This window comes from Aythya ferina, assembly GCF_964211825.1.
Source record: "Aythya ferina genome assembly, chromosome: 18".
Classification (NCBI taxonomy): domain Eukaryota; kingdom Metazoa; phylum Chordata; class Aves; order Anseriformes; family Anatidae; genus Aythya; species Aythya ferina.
In genome coordinates this window covers 12,375,750-12,391,518 of record NC_140317.1, presented here as the reverse complement: position 1 = coordinate 12,391,518, position 15,769 = coordinate 12,375,750, and the positions used below count along the sequence as shown (strand labels likewise).

Here is a 15,769-nt window from a genome sequence, read left to right as displayed (position 1 = left end):
CTTCTCCAAGTTTGCTATGTAGCCTGCTTTGCCATAAAAAAATCAAAAGACATACATGTATATACGTTGCAGGGGAAAAATCTCTCGTGCCTTTTGTGCTACAGATGACTGTGCCTGGAGGTGGGAACTCTCTGGAGTTGATTAATGCTGCTTCAGTCTCTGTTTTCCTGCCTTCCCCTTTTGAAAGCTTTCCTTTGTGAAGAAATGAGCAGGATTCCCGGCAATGGAGTTGAGGCTGTCTAGGCATGGGCATACATGTATTTGTGTTATGTTTTTAACAAAGCACGAGGTACAAAGCGTGTGACGACACAGTAGCGTGCTTGTGAAAACAACCAGGCCTTGAGCCGTAAGTTTTGGGATGATGTCTTTGGTCTGTATCTCCGTGAGCTGCCTTTCTGTCAGTAGAGTTTAAATCAGCTCTGAAAGCCCCCGGTGATGGGATGGAGTCGTGGCAGCTCACACTTTGCCAGCCTGGCGTCCGGCTGGAGCCATCGGAGGTGGCGGTGGGCACGCAGCGAAGATTTTCATGCTCCTTCTGCATGTTCTTCTCGGGGGCCTTCGGTTTCTGTCATTTTGTTCTGGAAAGAGACCTTACGTTGGTTTTTAGCAGTTATTAAAAATAGCACCCTGTCCCACGGAGCATCAAACGAAACAGCGAGCTGCTCCTCTTCCCCCACAGCTGACATCCCACACCGCAATCAGCTGAACAAACCCCGAACCTTTCTTGCAATCACAGCACGCGCTTGCCTGGTATTTTTTCCGTAGCAATGAAAAAAGCCTTGGAAGGTGTTACTTAATAAATAAATAAATAAAAGCTGGTCTAGTTTGTTACTCAGTTATCCATTTGTTGTATTATGCATGTGAATGATGTGTAATAAAGTCACGCCTGAAAGTCCTCGGCTGACAGGTCGGTGATTGTTGGCTTATTTACAGGCTCCTTCCTCTCCTTTTCGTTCTTCTCGGCCGTGTGTTTCTCAATGTGAAAATGATATGTTTACAGTTTGGGTCTTTAGATTTACAGCCTTTAGTTTTAGGGTATGAATTCACCTCCATTAATTGCGAGCTGCATTTAATATTTATGCTAAAGCAACGTGAGGAGTGTTCCAATGAGCCCGCTCCCCTTTAAAAAAGGGGAACTGAAAAACTACCAAGCACTCTGGTTATAGTGTCTTGTAAAGATGCCAGCAGGCGGAACGTGATTTAAGGTGCACGTTTTTGCACATCAGCACCTTGATAACAACACTGAAAGGCGAGAGAAAGATGGGGGCCGGGGAGGGCTGTGCTAAGATTAATACAGCCTCTTATCTTTACTTAGTGAGCAAGTCCCCGAAAGGAATGAGTGTGTCAGATCACTGCCTCTTTCTTAATATTTTTTCTCCGTGTGCTTGCTTTGCTCCGTGGCTGTAATCATGTAAATGACACCGTTCTCTGTACCCATCTTGCCTATTGACTCGAGATGCCGCATGTTAATTGAACAGCATGATACCTATTTTTCAAGCTGCACGGATAAGCAAAACAGTTTTATATTAAATAAAGTTATTCATTCTCTTTTGCTGTCATATTTCAAGACTTCCTTACCTTTGCATGTCAAAAGAAAACTTAAAAAGCATTAACTTTTGAGACCTTGATTTAGAGGCAGGCTCCCGATGGCAGGTTTTTGCAGAGGTTTGTGACAGTTGTCCTGCTCTTAAACCCGGTTCTGTATTTAATACATCAGCTTTAATTTTTTAAGCCATTGTGATTCTGGATTCTCAGTCTCTCTCTGCACGTCTGGAGAAGAGAGGGAGAAACAGGCTTTTATCTTTCAAAGGACAGTTGAAAGACTTTTTATTATTTGGCCTTGCTTCAAAAAAATGCACTTTTGAGTATGACAAACTAGCTTACTACAGAAGCATCTTGAGCTTAGTTGAGTAAAAATGTTTTTGAAGTATTGGGTTCGTTTAACGGTGTCGTTATGTCCCCCCCCACACCAAACAGAGCAGCGTGCTGTGATTTACAAGCTTGCAGAGCTGTGTACTTTGGAACAGTAAAGGAGTGTCCCCAGCCCAAGCTGTGATAATACCAAATATCGGTTTTCTCAAAAAGCAAGCGTCAGTTACCAAGGGCTCTCAATCATTTTGCCCTCTTCTTACCCAGCTGTGTGAATAGCAAATTCCTGGAACTTTATGCATTGTCATCTAGACAGTGGTGTTGGCATAAAGTATTAGAGGTGAGATGATGAAATGTAATAACAATTATATTCATCAATCTCCTTCATTAGCGTGGAGGTGCGTGCAGTCTGCAATACCCTGGTGCCTGATCTTAACAGTTAATAGTTAAAAAGTTAACTTAGAAGTTTCAGTGCTTTGCTAATTGTATGTACATGTATGTGTACAGGTATACAAGAAAAACAGGCGAGGGCACTGAAGTGTGGAGATTTTATTATGAGCTATAGAAATTCTGCGTTACTGTCAGTGCTGCTAACAAGCGAAGAGTGAAGGGAGTGGAAAGCAGAGCTCATTTACATTTCCCTTTTTCGCCTGTGTTCTTGTTCAGTTGTCTGCTTGAGCCGTGCTGCAGTTTCACTTTCTTTGCCTTCAGGCAGCTCTGCTTAGAGTTGGTGCTGAACTGCTGGGAGGAGAAACTCCAGTGGCCAGAACACCGCGTGGGCTCCTCTCTGTGCTCGGTGGCCCCGTACCTGTCCCCGAGAAGGCTCCTGCCAGGAGCTGTAGCCTCTTATCTGCTGTGGCTCCACCTAGACATGGCAGAATGCTGCTTAGGTTTGACATATTTGAAGAAATGTTGGTCAACCTTCTTTTATATCTACCCTTTTATTAAAAGGGGATGTATTTATGCCACAGAGCTAGCTAGTCTGGGTTTAGGAAGAGCACGGGTCTGCTGTTATGATTGTTATTCCACACAGGGTAGATACCTAAACTTCTCCTCTACTCTTTGCTCTGGTCTTTTCCTTCCCTGGAAGGCTCGAAGTGAGAGCCTTGTCCCTTTTCCAGGTGGGACAGAAGGAACATTTCGGTATGAGGTTTGAGGTTCACATTGTACCCAGCTTAGACAATTTTCTGTCTTTAGGGGTGATTTTTTTCAGTTGGAGATGTACAGGGTATGAATGTGATGATTAGAGAATTGCAGAGGGTTATTTTTGAGGCTGACAAATGTTTAAAACATCTCTGACCTTCCCCAAACACCTTGCATGTTATTTATCCCTGGGGGAATGGATCGGACCCCAGGTCTGTGATGCACTCACCCACACGTAGCCGTTACTCTGTGTGTGTGTATTCCCACACAGCACAGAGCAGGCATGTTTTGTTTATTCAGATTTCCAGTAAATGTGTTGGTTTTTTCTTTTTTTCTTTTTTTTTCTTTTTTTCCAGTTTACCAATTTATGTAAATGCTTCTGCCTTAAGTAAGTACCTGCACCTTAAATAGTTTTGGTTTTACGCTTAAAACGATTCTTGTATTTTATGTTACTAGGCCAGGTACAAGCAGAGCCTGGATCCTACGGTGGATGAAGTAAAGAAGCTGTGCACGTCTCTGCGCCGGAACGCCAAGGAAGAGCGGGTCCTTTTCCACTACAACGGACATGGAGTCCCCAGGCCAACCGTGAACGGGGAGATCTGGGTCTTCAACAAGGTGCGTTTCTGAGCAGCAGCGTTAAAACCAGCCAAATCTTCCTGATGGCTCTGCAAAGCCTTGCAGTGTTCTGGTAGAGAACGATTGGATTTTTGAGGTTTCACTGTGTTCACGGGTATCGGGTCCTGTGCTGACAGCTCTTTGTTTTCTCCATGTTCTTGAAGTTCTCAGAGACCAAACGGGCTGTCCCTGCCCTGCAGCCGGGCAGGAGAGCTGTTCTCACAGGTGCCCCAAGGGTCGCTGCAGAACCCTGAAGAGCCAGCTGCTTTCAGACATAGCACGCCGCTGCTGCCATGCCTGGAGCAAGCAGGGAGGGTGCATGATGGACTTGGCTTTGCTGCCTTACATCACTCATTATTAAGTTCTTACAATGAAGTTTGCTTCAAATCTCAACTACCTCTGAATAGCCGTTGCTCCAACCCCATGGGGATAATTCAGAAGGACCATAAATAATACAGCCAGCTCTAGTTCTGAAGCAAAGAGTGCTGAGGAACCTCTGAGTACAATGCAATGTGTATATTTCATTTCTTAAAGACTTTTGCTGCTCCTGCTAGCCATGATTTGTACAGCCATGTAGGACCTGTGCAACACCTTTCTGGTGCTACCAGGTGTGACGTAAATGTGCTTTGCTTTCCCTCCAGTTAAGCTATTTAGTGTCTATTAAGGGTAACTGATTTAGAGCGGAGTCTTAAGAAATTGTGAGGTACTGCTCGTAGCTGGGAAGCACATCCAGCTGACAGAGGACTTGCACAGATTTGCTCCTATTTTATTTTGGGGACTTACAGAACTTCTTTTCTCATACTTCCCGTGTATTAATTGAATGAGCATTCAATAATAATTTGAAAGGGAAGAGGAGAAAGTGCAAGAGGGCATCACTTTAATCTGGTGCGTCTATATTGGAAACTTGATTAGTATTCAGACCACCATTCTAAACGATTATTTTGAAGCTGAATTCGGTGTTTCAGAACAAATAGGAGTGACCTTCTTCTTACTTAACAGCCAATGGGTAATAAATAAGCCAGTAAGAATGCTGGGCAGAATGTGTTACACATGGAAGAAGAGGAAATTACTGCTCAATGAAGTTGTGTGTTGTGCCAAATGCTTTATTAAGAGCTTACTGGGTATTTGCCAGTTTGCCTGCAGTATCAGCTGGAGGAGTGTGGTGTGGACTCCGCTGGAGATTAGGAGCTGAGGTCTCTCTGATTTATCTTACAGGCTGTGGGGAAAAAAAAACTAATTGTCATAAAAATTGACAGGTAAGGTTGAGGCTTAGTAGTTTTTGCAGCATGTTACCAAGGATTGTTTTTTTATAGAACTTTTAGAATATCAGAAATAGAACTTTTTTTTCATTTAAGCAAATAATTAAATGTAAGGAAATAAAGGAAAAACAAAGCAACGGCATTTAGAAGTCAGTCCTGAGGAATTCAGTCTCAGCAGAGGGCCAAGTGAGGATCAGTATTACAGCCGGCTTGAATTGAAATAGTGGATGTACTGAAAAATGACTGTGCTGACATTTTAAACATAGATTTAAAATGCTCGTGCACGTACTTGAAGTCTCAGATATAATAGCAGGAAAGCAGACCTGAAAGGGACCTTGAGATCATCTCAGCTAGGGAACAAATAAAAATTTGCAAGCAAATAAAGATTATTGGATTGATGCTGCCTTCCTGTGGGGCCAGGCTGAGCATCTTGCTCACGCTCCCAGAACCTGGGGCTCTGGGGCTGGTGGGAGGTGTCGGGCTGATGGCCGGGTCTAATGCAAACACTGCAGGAACGCGTGGGGCAGTGGGACAAAGGGGGTGTAATGCCTGTTTTTGTTCAGTGATGGAAGGCAGCAATGAAACTCCAAGAGCCTGTGCAAATATTTCAATAAACTTTTGCTCTCTGTTGGTAGAACTCCTTTTTCCTTTCCTTTTTTCCTCCTTATAATCAGCGTGCCATGTTACAGGCTGATGACAGGCGATGCCAGACTTCTCCCAGTGCCTTCCAGCAGCCAGCACTGCCTGCCGTGCCCTCCTGCAGCCCGTGTGTGTGCAGTGCTGCTGGCAGACCCGCGCGGATCAGCTCCCAGAGGTTTCTGGGGTGTGCAGATTAGCAGACCTGATCCTCTTTCACGCTGGTTTCCTGCGAGGGAAGAACAAGTGAAAGCAGCTTTGCAGTGCTGTTCGTAGCTACCATCAGAGAGCCTAGAAACCTAGAGGAACTGAGTATCGGTGTTCCTCTTTTCACCCTTGTCTCCCTAACAAACACATCTTTGGAAATCCTGTCTCTGCTGTTACATCGCTTAATTTTATTCCTCATCTTCTGTTGAAGGCTGTGGCTTCCAGCTCTGGTAAAGCTCACGGTGCTGTGAGGGTCGTGGTGTTGTCTGAATGCCCCAAGCAAGTCAGGTTGGGGCTGGGGACATCTGTGGCAGCTGGGGGGAGAAGGGCACGGCTGCTCATAAGCATCTTTCCTGTAGCACCACAGATTATTTAAAGCTCCCAACATGTGCCGGCAGTCGGTCAGAGGCAGCAAATTGATGCAGTGGTGTAGGAGCACTTTGCAAAGCTGCTGGAGAAAGGTCACACAGTGTTAGATCTTCATTAATATCTTCTCCATAATTTCTCAAGAGTTGGTATGTTAAAATTAATTTAAGCTTCTGCCCCTGCACAGTTGGTTCTGTGGCTGACCTGATGTTTTAAAATGTTAATATATGGAGAATGCTTCTCTCACACGCTTTATTCTCTACTCTTCTGAAAAAGAATTTGCTTGTGGAACTGATGCGATTAATTGACACAGGGCCTGGCAGATGGGCTAATGGACTGTCAGAGGTGTCCCAGGAGCACAGCACCCCGGCTGGGTGCCCCTGCTCTGCCCCAGAATTAGCAGGTGGCCTCCTTGCCCTGCCAGGGGAGACTCTGAATTTGCAGCTGATCTCAGTGGGTTGTAGGAAGCCTTCCGTGCATGGCAGTACTGTGTTCAGTAGAGATTAAACAGTATATTCTGATACGTAGATTAAAAAAGATAAAAAACCTTCAGGAAGCATCATGTAGCCTGATGCACTTCGGCTTCCCATCCCAGTCCCTTTGTTTAGTTAAACAGAGTTCAAACACTTCTGGAAAGGAGTGTGAAAGGGGAAGCAGTGCAGTGCAATTTGCATAAGGCACTCGAAAAGCTAGTGGCTGAATTAACTTGGTCTTTAAAAACCAAACCTGCCTTCTCTCCTACTGGCAGGTTTTTGTTTAATTAATTTTTTTATATGCAACTTAGTGTGATTGGAATGGGCTTAAAACTAGTGATGTCCTTAGAAATGGTCCATGGCAATGTGCAGTGTCTGCATCTTTCTTTCCTGTAACAATATGCAAAGCTCCTAACTCCTTAAAACTTTTACAATGATTTTTTTTCCTATTAATTTTAGTAAAACAACACAAACTTTTATATATGGGCAAAACCGTATTTTGAGGTGACTTAGTATTGCCTACCTTACCTAACGCACAGTTTATGATCACTTCTGTCTTTATATACGCCAATATGTGTCCTTGAAAATTTGATTTTTGTAAAAGTTTACTGGTTTTATTACAGCTATTTTAAGTCTCTTGAATTTAAATGGGAGTTATGATCCCATCCATCATCCTGCTGATGTTAATAGTAACATCCCAGCTTTTACTGTTGGTTTCGGGCAGAGTTTAATGCTGTATGAACATGAACAGGTTGCCCTCTGGCTGCAGATAAGGAGGATTATGCAGTCAGCCCCTGTACGTTTGGCAGTGACTATTCATGGGCTCAAATGGCAGAAAAATCCTTTAGTTTACATTTTCAGTTCTGTCACGGAGTTTGGGGTGTGCCCCTTCATAGCTAATTCTAAGCCTGATTTTTGGTCCTCTTTTTAGACAAGAAGCTGTTGCCTCCAATTATTTGGTTGGGTTGAAGTGGAGGAGAAGGAACAAAACGCTTCATATTTACAGAAACTGATTTGTTGGCAGTTCACTGTGCTGAAGGCTGGCTTTGTTGGTTTTAATTTTATTGGATAATTCTGAAAGTTGCAGAGAAGTTAAGGGCTGTAATAAAATCATGAAGCATCTCATGAAACTAAGATGGGGCAGCTGCTGATGGGCTACGTAGTCTTAATTATCAGTCTTGATTTATTGATAGAATATTCAGTTTAAGATGTTCTGGTTAAATTAAAGACATCTGGTTTACATCCTTTATCAGTGTTGCAAAAATTTGAGATAAAACTGGACTATGAAATGCTGGTTGGAACTGGTTGCGCGTATCAAAGCGCTCTTTGAGTTTTAGAATTTTCTTTTCAAGTTTTTAGCATCTCAAACAATACCACAATGAAATATGATGTGCATTTCATATTGGAATTGGATTTATAGTCCTTATTAGTAGGTGTTGACGGTATTTTTTCTTGATCAATATGCCCTGTGTTCAATCAAAATTTTATTTTGTGGTTTCAGAACTCTCGTATGTATTTTATTATCCAACCAATGCAAGTGCTGGTGCTTCTCTGCCTCTGTGTAACTCCAGTGTTTCTTTTTCCTTCTTACAGAATTATACTCAGTATATTCCTCTATCCATCTATGACCTGCAGACTTGGATGGGCAGCCCTTCCATTTTTGTCTACGATTGCTCTAATGCTGGCCTTATTGTCAAGTCATTCAAACAATTTGCACTACAGAGGGAGCAAGAGTTGGAGGTGAGATCACAGTCTATTGCAAGGGTTTTTGTTTCTGTTTGTGCTGTAGGGTTAAATTTAAGCTTGTTTTGCTATGCACAGCTGAAAAAAATACGTTTAAAACCATGTTGAAAGCCACATTAATTTGCAAATAATTTTGCCACTCTGCTCTTTCTGGTTTGGTTTGCTATCTTATTAAAGTTTGAGTATTTTTTAATAGAAGTGCTAACTAAATGATAATGTTAATAGAATGAATTTGTGCCCTAATGGCCTTTTCTGCTGAGATGAATGCTGAGGTGAACTAAATATTTTTGTTTTAGATGCAGAAGTCTAGTATCTGGGTATGTATTTGGATGCACTTGGTGTTTTGTGCTGTGGAGAGAAATGTACAAATATAAAACCAAATTAAATAAACCTGATGCACAGAGGGGTTGTCACTGATGGTTTCAGTATCAAAGAATTCATAAGCTGAATGTGTTTCTAATGGAAAGATGCCTTTAATTGCAAATGTAATTACTTATAAATTTATTAAAGTAAATCTGAAATGCAGAGTGGAAGGTAAGAAGTCAGGATTCGTTGTGCAGCAGCTTGGGGGATGGCAAGATTCTCCAGTGCCAGATACTTCTGCTAGCTTCAGCCTGGAGAAAGCACATATTTTAAAGGTTAACTTTTAATGCTCTTGTAGGTCTAAGACATTGAATTAAAAATAATAATAAAAAAAAACTTAAAGGAAGAAATATTAATTAATGAGGCAACTGACTGTCGTGAGTGTGACCTTCAAGCAGTTACTAATGTCCCTGGCTCCAGTTCCTCTCATTCTAAATTCCAGTTTTTGAAGATGCTTTTGTGGTGACTTTTTGGCAAGTAGAAATACTTTTCTGCTGACAGAAACCAGTCCAATAGGCTGAGATATGTAGGTCTTTTCATCAGTCCTTCTCTTTCCAATCAGTGACTTTACTGTACGTTGTAAAGATAAGAATCTTCCCGAAGTCTGTGGCTTGGGAAGAACATGAAACTGCTGTGCACGGATCGATAGTATTGGTAATAGATGCCTTTTGAAGGTTACAGTCCTTTAAGGTCAAAGAAAATGTCTGGTGCTCATATTCTGTTCTCCTTTTTCAAGATTTTCTATCAGCCTACAACTTTCATTGCAATATTTTTTGCAGTCTGTCTCTTCTGTTTGTAAAATTAAGCCCTTTAGGATTTTTCTCATTCTATTCCTAAGCACGTTAAAAACTTTTACTCTCCCTTTCCCTGCTTTTGGTATGAGTTCCCTTTTCTCCTTGGCTCTTGCTGGACTCTAGAAGGACTGCAGCTGTTCTGGAAGGAAGGCGGCTGCAGGTGGCTGCTGGTGGCTGCTGTCTGGCAGATAAATTGCTCAGGTGAAGCTTGTGCAGGAAAAGCTCCCCTCTGTAAGTCAAACAAAGCAGGTACAAGGGCAGTTGGTTACAATGAGAAGGATGAGCCCAAGTAATAATGTCAAGCTTGATTCCAACAAAAATAATAAATTTTTATTTGCTCAGTTTTTTTATTTGGTCAAAATATGTGAGGTTACATAGGGGAACTATTCCAGTGTTTATTCTCTTTGCAACATAAATTAAAACTAGTGGTGAATTTGATTATGAAAATACTTTCAGGTTGTATGTCAACTCTCCATTCTGTGTCTTCAGACTTCATTAGCTCCTGAAAACTCACCGAGATAACAGCTTATTATTAATAGAAAGAATAAATAGAAGACTTGGTAGCAGAGATGGAAGACTGCTTGCGGAGTCATACAAAATGTGGGTGGCAATGAATTTGGAATGCTGTAAATCATCGCATTGGCTGAATTCACGACAAGTGAAGTCAAGCTGGAAGTGGTACTCAGAGGGGCTGCTAGGGTGATCAAGATAATTGTTAGCCCATCTTACTGAAAGGAGATTAGAGGAGCTTGCTGTTTTCCTAATCTGATAGAGCGGAGGCAGGGGGAAGATGTGGCTGCGTGTACAAATTCACTGAAGGATAAGCTTACGGGAGGGAGAAGTATTCATAGGATAATGTTGACACAAGAACAAATAGGTTCTTGTCCGTGAATAAGTTTAGTCTGGAAATAGGTAGGCTTAGAAGAAAGAAAGGATAAGGTTCTAGAACAACCTGCGAGCTGGGAGGATGGAAACCAACTGTTTTCAAGGTGTAACCGTACGCACCCGAGGACGTGTGTTGTGGTTCTCACACAGCGCAGCCCCTCTGCCGTAGGAAAACTTCTGCCATAGTAAATGAACTATTCACTAGTTGCAACCAATACACGTTTTTTTAGATACTGATAGTAATGTGATTTTCTCGATATCCATTAGATACCTAGAAATTAGATGGTGAAGTTAATTAAGGAGGGAGAAGGCTGTGAAGCATGGAGAATGTGAGGAAGGGATTGCACGCCGTACAGCTGCAGCAGATGGGTAATCGTGTGACACAAACTACCAACCGAGAGATTGAACTTTCACGTTAAGCACACAAATTTTATTTCATGGTTTTTATAAAATACTTACCATACTTAGAACAGCCTGAATTCATATTTTTTCTGTTATTCCAGTCAGTTGGGTTTTGTTTGTTTTTGGATTTGCATGGTCAAGCAATCTTTAGGTGAGTTTGAGAGGCAGGCAGACAACCCACGTATCGGAGACATGCTAGGAAAACGGTGAGTCTCCATTTTCTGCAAGATTAATGGTTTTATCTTGCAGTGTTACAGTTAACATACACATTGATCAGTTAGGTCTGGTATGTGATCTTTATTTACCAGGCTCAGATCCAGCCATAGATGTTTTTTTTGTTTGTTTTATGCATCCCTTTTCTGGCAGGCACAGAGCACTGGCCAGGCACCATCAGATCAGATAGTTCCACCAGAAATGTAAAAATTAATTATAACATACTTAGAGGTGTGCTTACAATCCCATTATATTTAGTTTTCATTGTTCATGGAATATAAAGGCTAGTATTCCTTCTTAATGTGAAATCTAAATCTTGTTCATCCTTCAACGAGAGGAAGCACAAAAAGAAATAAGTTGTGAGTGATAGGAAAGCAGTTAACACTTCTTGAAGATACCTGAGAAAAGATAATGTTGTAACACTGCATGGTACGTTGTCTTCTTTAGAGAGCTGCCTCCAAAATAGCACTTGAATAGTAAATAATAATAATAAAAATAAAAAGCCTTTGTTAAAACTAAGATACTGCTGATCTGTGTGAGCGGAGAGCTGCGCAGATAGAAACCAGTCTCTCAGTTCCAGTAGGATGATGGTGACTTTGTGTACCGGAGGCAGGAATCTGTCGTGTCTTATCCCGGTAGGCACATTACGACTATAAATATTTTCTGTCTTCAGCAAGGCTACTTCTCCGGGGGGCAGTGAGGGCGAAGGGCAGAAGATGGAGCTCAGGGCCCTGAGGATACCAAAACCAGTACAGATACAACTGTTTTCTGGTGGGATGGGAATGTGTGTGTATGTGGAGGCAAGTTTGTCACTTGATTATAGCTTCATCACATGTAATTATACTACAGCAGTTAAGCTAACAAAGTCTACCAATCCCTACCATTCATAGTATGTCGCAGTGTTTCCAAATTTTAAGTTAAATGCCATTGATACAGGGACTGGCGGTCTCCCAGGACTGTGTTAGACTTGGCTGTGTCACAGAAAGAGCTGCGTTTTGTTTTAATTTCCAGCTGTGTGGGCAGTTAACTTACGGTCTCGGTTGAAATCTAGCTAAACAAAAGTACATATTTTGCAAATAAGAAACATCCATTTGGCCGCATGATGTGGATATGGTGGCATAGTAAGAAGTGGGATATATTAGTTTAAAAGTTAATTTTTCCAGTTGGTCCTGCCCTTTCTGGGGGGCAGTGGGGTGTTGTCCTAAGACTTGTAACAGAGAGCCATTGTTTTCCTGTTCGAAAAGACATTTTTCAGAGCTGGAAGCTGACCCCAGCTTTCTGAAACCAGAGTTCCTGCTGTTGCTTTCCTGATCCGTGTCCTGTTTGGCATCACCCAGCACAGCAGCAGTGCAGCCAGCAGGGGTACTGGTGGTGAAAGAGGGAGCAGAGGCTGTCTCACAGGGCCTGACTGTAAGGAAGTGGCAGGGAAATGATATCTACAAGGCTGGCAGAAGCCTCTTTAGAAAACTCTTTGCATGTATCTGCCTTCGAACTCTGCTTGTAACCTGTAACGGAAGAGAAGGCAATGGTTGCTTTTAATCATCTCATTAGCTAGCTCTGATGATTCTGTGAGTGTCTATAAATACAGTGTAATTCTGGAAAATTAAGCAGGCGTCTTAAGTGTGCTGTGCTAACAATGATAAAACAGCAGGCTGGTTATTTCTGATTAATTTTCTGTGTAATTGTGACATTGTGCTTCCTCCGACTCAGGGTTGCTCCTTCCAGAAAAGGTCTGTAGTCTTAAGGCCACGTGTGAGATGTAGAGAAATGAAAGCTGAAAATGTCTCTCGGATATGTGCGTTGCTGTAAGAAATGCAACTTTTGGTTTTCAACTTCATTGTGTGAATTTTCTGACAGCGTACCCCATAGCCACACACTGGCTTGTTCTGCATTTAGCTGAGTGGGAACTCGGTGTCACGGTGGGAGCTCCTGTTCTTCCTCCCCTCCAGCAGCACGTCTGACTAAACAGTCCTGATCGGAGCTGAGGAGCTCACAGATTTTATTTTTCTATCTTCAAAATTAATTCTCAGAAAATTAGCTTAACAACAATACTGCAGATTGTTATCTGGCATTAGCATCGTGTCTGGGGGGAGAATTCTTCTAATCCACCATCTGCTGGGAGAGGAACATCTTTTCTGAGTTGCATCAAAATCTTCTGCGGGGGGAGGATGCTCGCAGCAGGAGTTGTGGGAAGCTAGCAGGTCGCCTCCTGAAGTAACAACAGCAGCAAGTGTCTGTGCTGGGTCAGAGTTTCTCCCAAGTTTAACATAAGCATGCCTTTTAATTCAAAAACACCTTTTTATTATTATTTTTTTTTAATCAAGTGTTTGCTTCTCAGTGTAACTACATTTACATAAATGTTTTCAGTAACAGTGGTTTAAAATATATGTATTGTTTCCCCTTCTGTTAGTTACCAGCAGTAATACCTGAAAATTCATTAGCTCTTGTTGTGGCAGAGCACCTGCAAATAGCGAAACAGAGTGCTCCTTACCTTGGGCAGCTTTAATTTGTTTTCAGAACAAATGAGCTACTACATTTTACAGGAATGATTGCAGTGTAACTGATAAATGAATATTACCACTACTATGTTGTCTTAAAGGCTGTGGCTTGTCAGTTGCCCTGAAATAACAGCAAGCAACGCAATAAGTACTTTGTGGATAGTAAGGACATTTTTACTCCCAAAGCTTGCACAGGAAAGCATGCATCTCTTTGCTTTGAGGTGGCGTTTCTGCTGACAGTTGTGAGTTAGGTCAGGCTGCTGCAAGATCTATCTACATGTGATTGCTTTCTTCTAGAAACTGTTGACATATGAAAAAAAAAACACCTAAAGATTGTAGATAAATACATATTAATTTGGTAACATTTCACATATGGTAGCTTCCCATGGTTTATTTACTCTTCTTGCAGTTGTGAATTACTATATTTTGTTTTTAACCAATTTGTATTTAACCTTCTTCAGCCATCTACTTATTCCATGTCTTGCCCTATGAAGAGCTACATTTGTAGGGAACTAAGCAATCTAGAAAATTTGACTTTGGTGGATGTTCTAAGGATGCAAAAATAAAGGTTCCCACTGGGCTTTACCCTCTCTTTCATGCTTACTTTGTAAAAGACTTTTGCTATATCATTATCCCTAGAAATCTGAGGGTCTGTAACTGCTAGCTGGTACTGTATGTTCACTTTCTGCATGTCAGTAGTTCATCTCCTAATGGGCAAATATTTACATAGCACGTGTTGCAGCTCCTTTAGTTTGTCTTGCTGTGTAGAAGCCACGAGTTGAGCCCGTCTTGGAGTATGAGCTACTTCTGCATCAGAACAGGGGCAGTACCAGAGCATGACAAATGTCAAGTCTGCAGGGCTTCACACGACTCAGAAAGCAGAAAATTCATGTAAATGTGCTTCCCACCTGCAGAGCCCATTTATGAGGATGTCCAGAGAGCAAGTCTTTCTTTAAGGAATTAATAGCTATAAGCACGTTGACTGCTTTATATTTATACATCGGTAAAGAGCTAATGCTTTTTCTCACAGTCTCTCATGCCTCTCTTCAAATAAAAGATCTTTTCGTTATTGTAATTATCTTTTTTTAGTTATTAGTGTACAGATTCAGTTTAATGAGAAGTGCAGTAAATATCACTAGTGGAAAAGTAATGACTTGAGCATAGGTTCGTTTCCACCGAAGCTATTGCACCAATCCTTGCTGAAAGCACTGCAGCTCAACGAGGAGCAAGGGCGGGTCTGAGCTAATCTGGGCAGTTTGAGGAAGCCGAAGTGTGTCAGTGCTCCCTCTGGGATTAGAATGGAAAAAAGAATATTTAAAGAATCAGAAAAACTAATAGGTTGGAGAACTTGTGAAATATCACCTGAAACTTCTCTGTAGCTTACTTGGGTGTTTTGCTAGACAAGAGGTTTATGGTTGTGCCAGGCTCTGGGTCTGTAACACAAGCATTCTGTTCCCTATAAACCCCTGTGAGACACCAAAGTAATTTCCTCGAGACAGAATTTTGAAGATGCAACGTATGTATGTGTTCTGAAGACAGAATGTACGAGGATGGTAAAGAATGAGTTTATTAGTCAACTGTATCACCTTACTAGGTTGGCAAAAAACTTGAATTGTTGGTCTTTGAAAGGAATTTACTTCTGTTTGCTTGGATAACACAACATAGAGATCACTGTGACAGCTCTTTGTTTTCTAGATCCTGAATGAAGGGGCAGCAAAGGTATTGCAGGTGTTAAAATTTCTTTGCCCTATTCATTTAACAATCCTTGAGTACCACAAATCAAAATTAGGAGGTTGAATTGTTTGTTTTGTTTCAGAAAGGCATGGGAAAGATTATTGATGTTTTTCTCTGAATCCAAAGATGTTGGAGTTGGATAGCTCTTCACTGCTTATTTTTGAGATGGTACAGAAATTTACTTTCCGGAATGACCAAATTCACCACGTAATTTCTTTGGTCTGTTCAGGTGGCTGCAATTAACCCAAACCATCCACTTGCTCAAATGCCTTTGCCTCCATCCATGAAAAACTGCATTCAGCTGGCAGCATGTGAAGCTAATGAATTGCTACCTATGATCCCTGATCTGCCAGCCGACCTTTTCACATCATGCCTTACTACGCCAATCAAAATCGCTCTGAGATGGTAAGTATCTTCCCCATTATTGAAGGCAAGTGCATAATTTGTGTATTTTGTCTGTTGAAATAATAGATTTTTTTTCTTAAGCCAAGTGCTTTATCTAACCTAAATTTTCTCTGCAGTATTCAATTACAGGATTTGAACTATGCATTTGGGATAGCATTTTATTA

At 41.6% G+C, this 15,769-nt stretch overlaps 1 protein-coding gene across 4 annotated transcripts in view; it reads left to right on the top strand.

Annotated features, from left to right (window-relative positions):
* The window catches only part of RPTOR (regulatory associated protein of MTOR complex 1), a 135,992-nt gene that overhangs the window by 28,255 nt on the left and 91,968 nt on the right, over positions 1-15,769 (top strand). For all 4 annotated transcript variants that reach the window (XM_084492694.1, XM_084492693.1, XM_084492692.1 and 1 more), the window contains exons 4-6: positions 3,469-3,627; positions 8,162-8,308; positions 15,430-15,605. In XM_084492694.1, the coding sequence (XP_084348820.1) occupies positions 3,469-3,627; positions 8,162-8,308; positions 15,430-15,605 (482 nt within the window). The remainder of the gene's footprint in view (positions 1-3,468; positions 3,628-8,161; positions 8,309-15,429; positions 15,606-15,769) is intronic.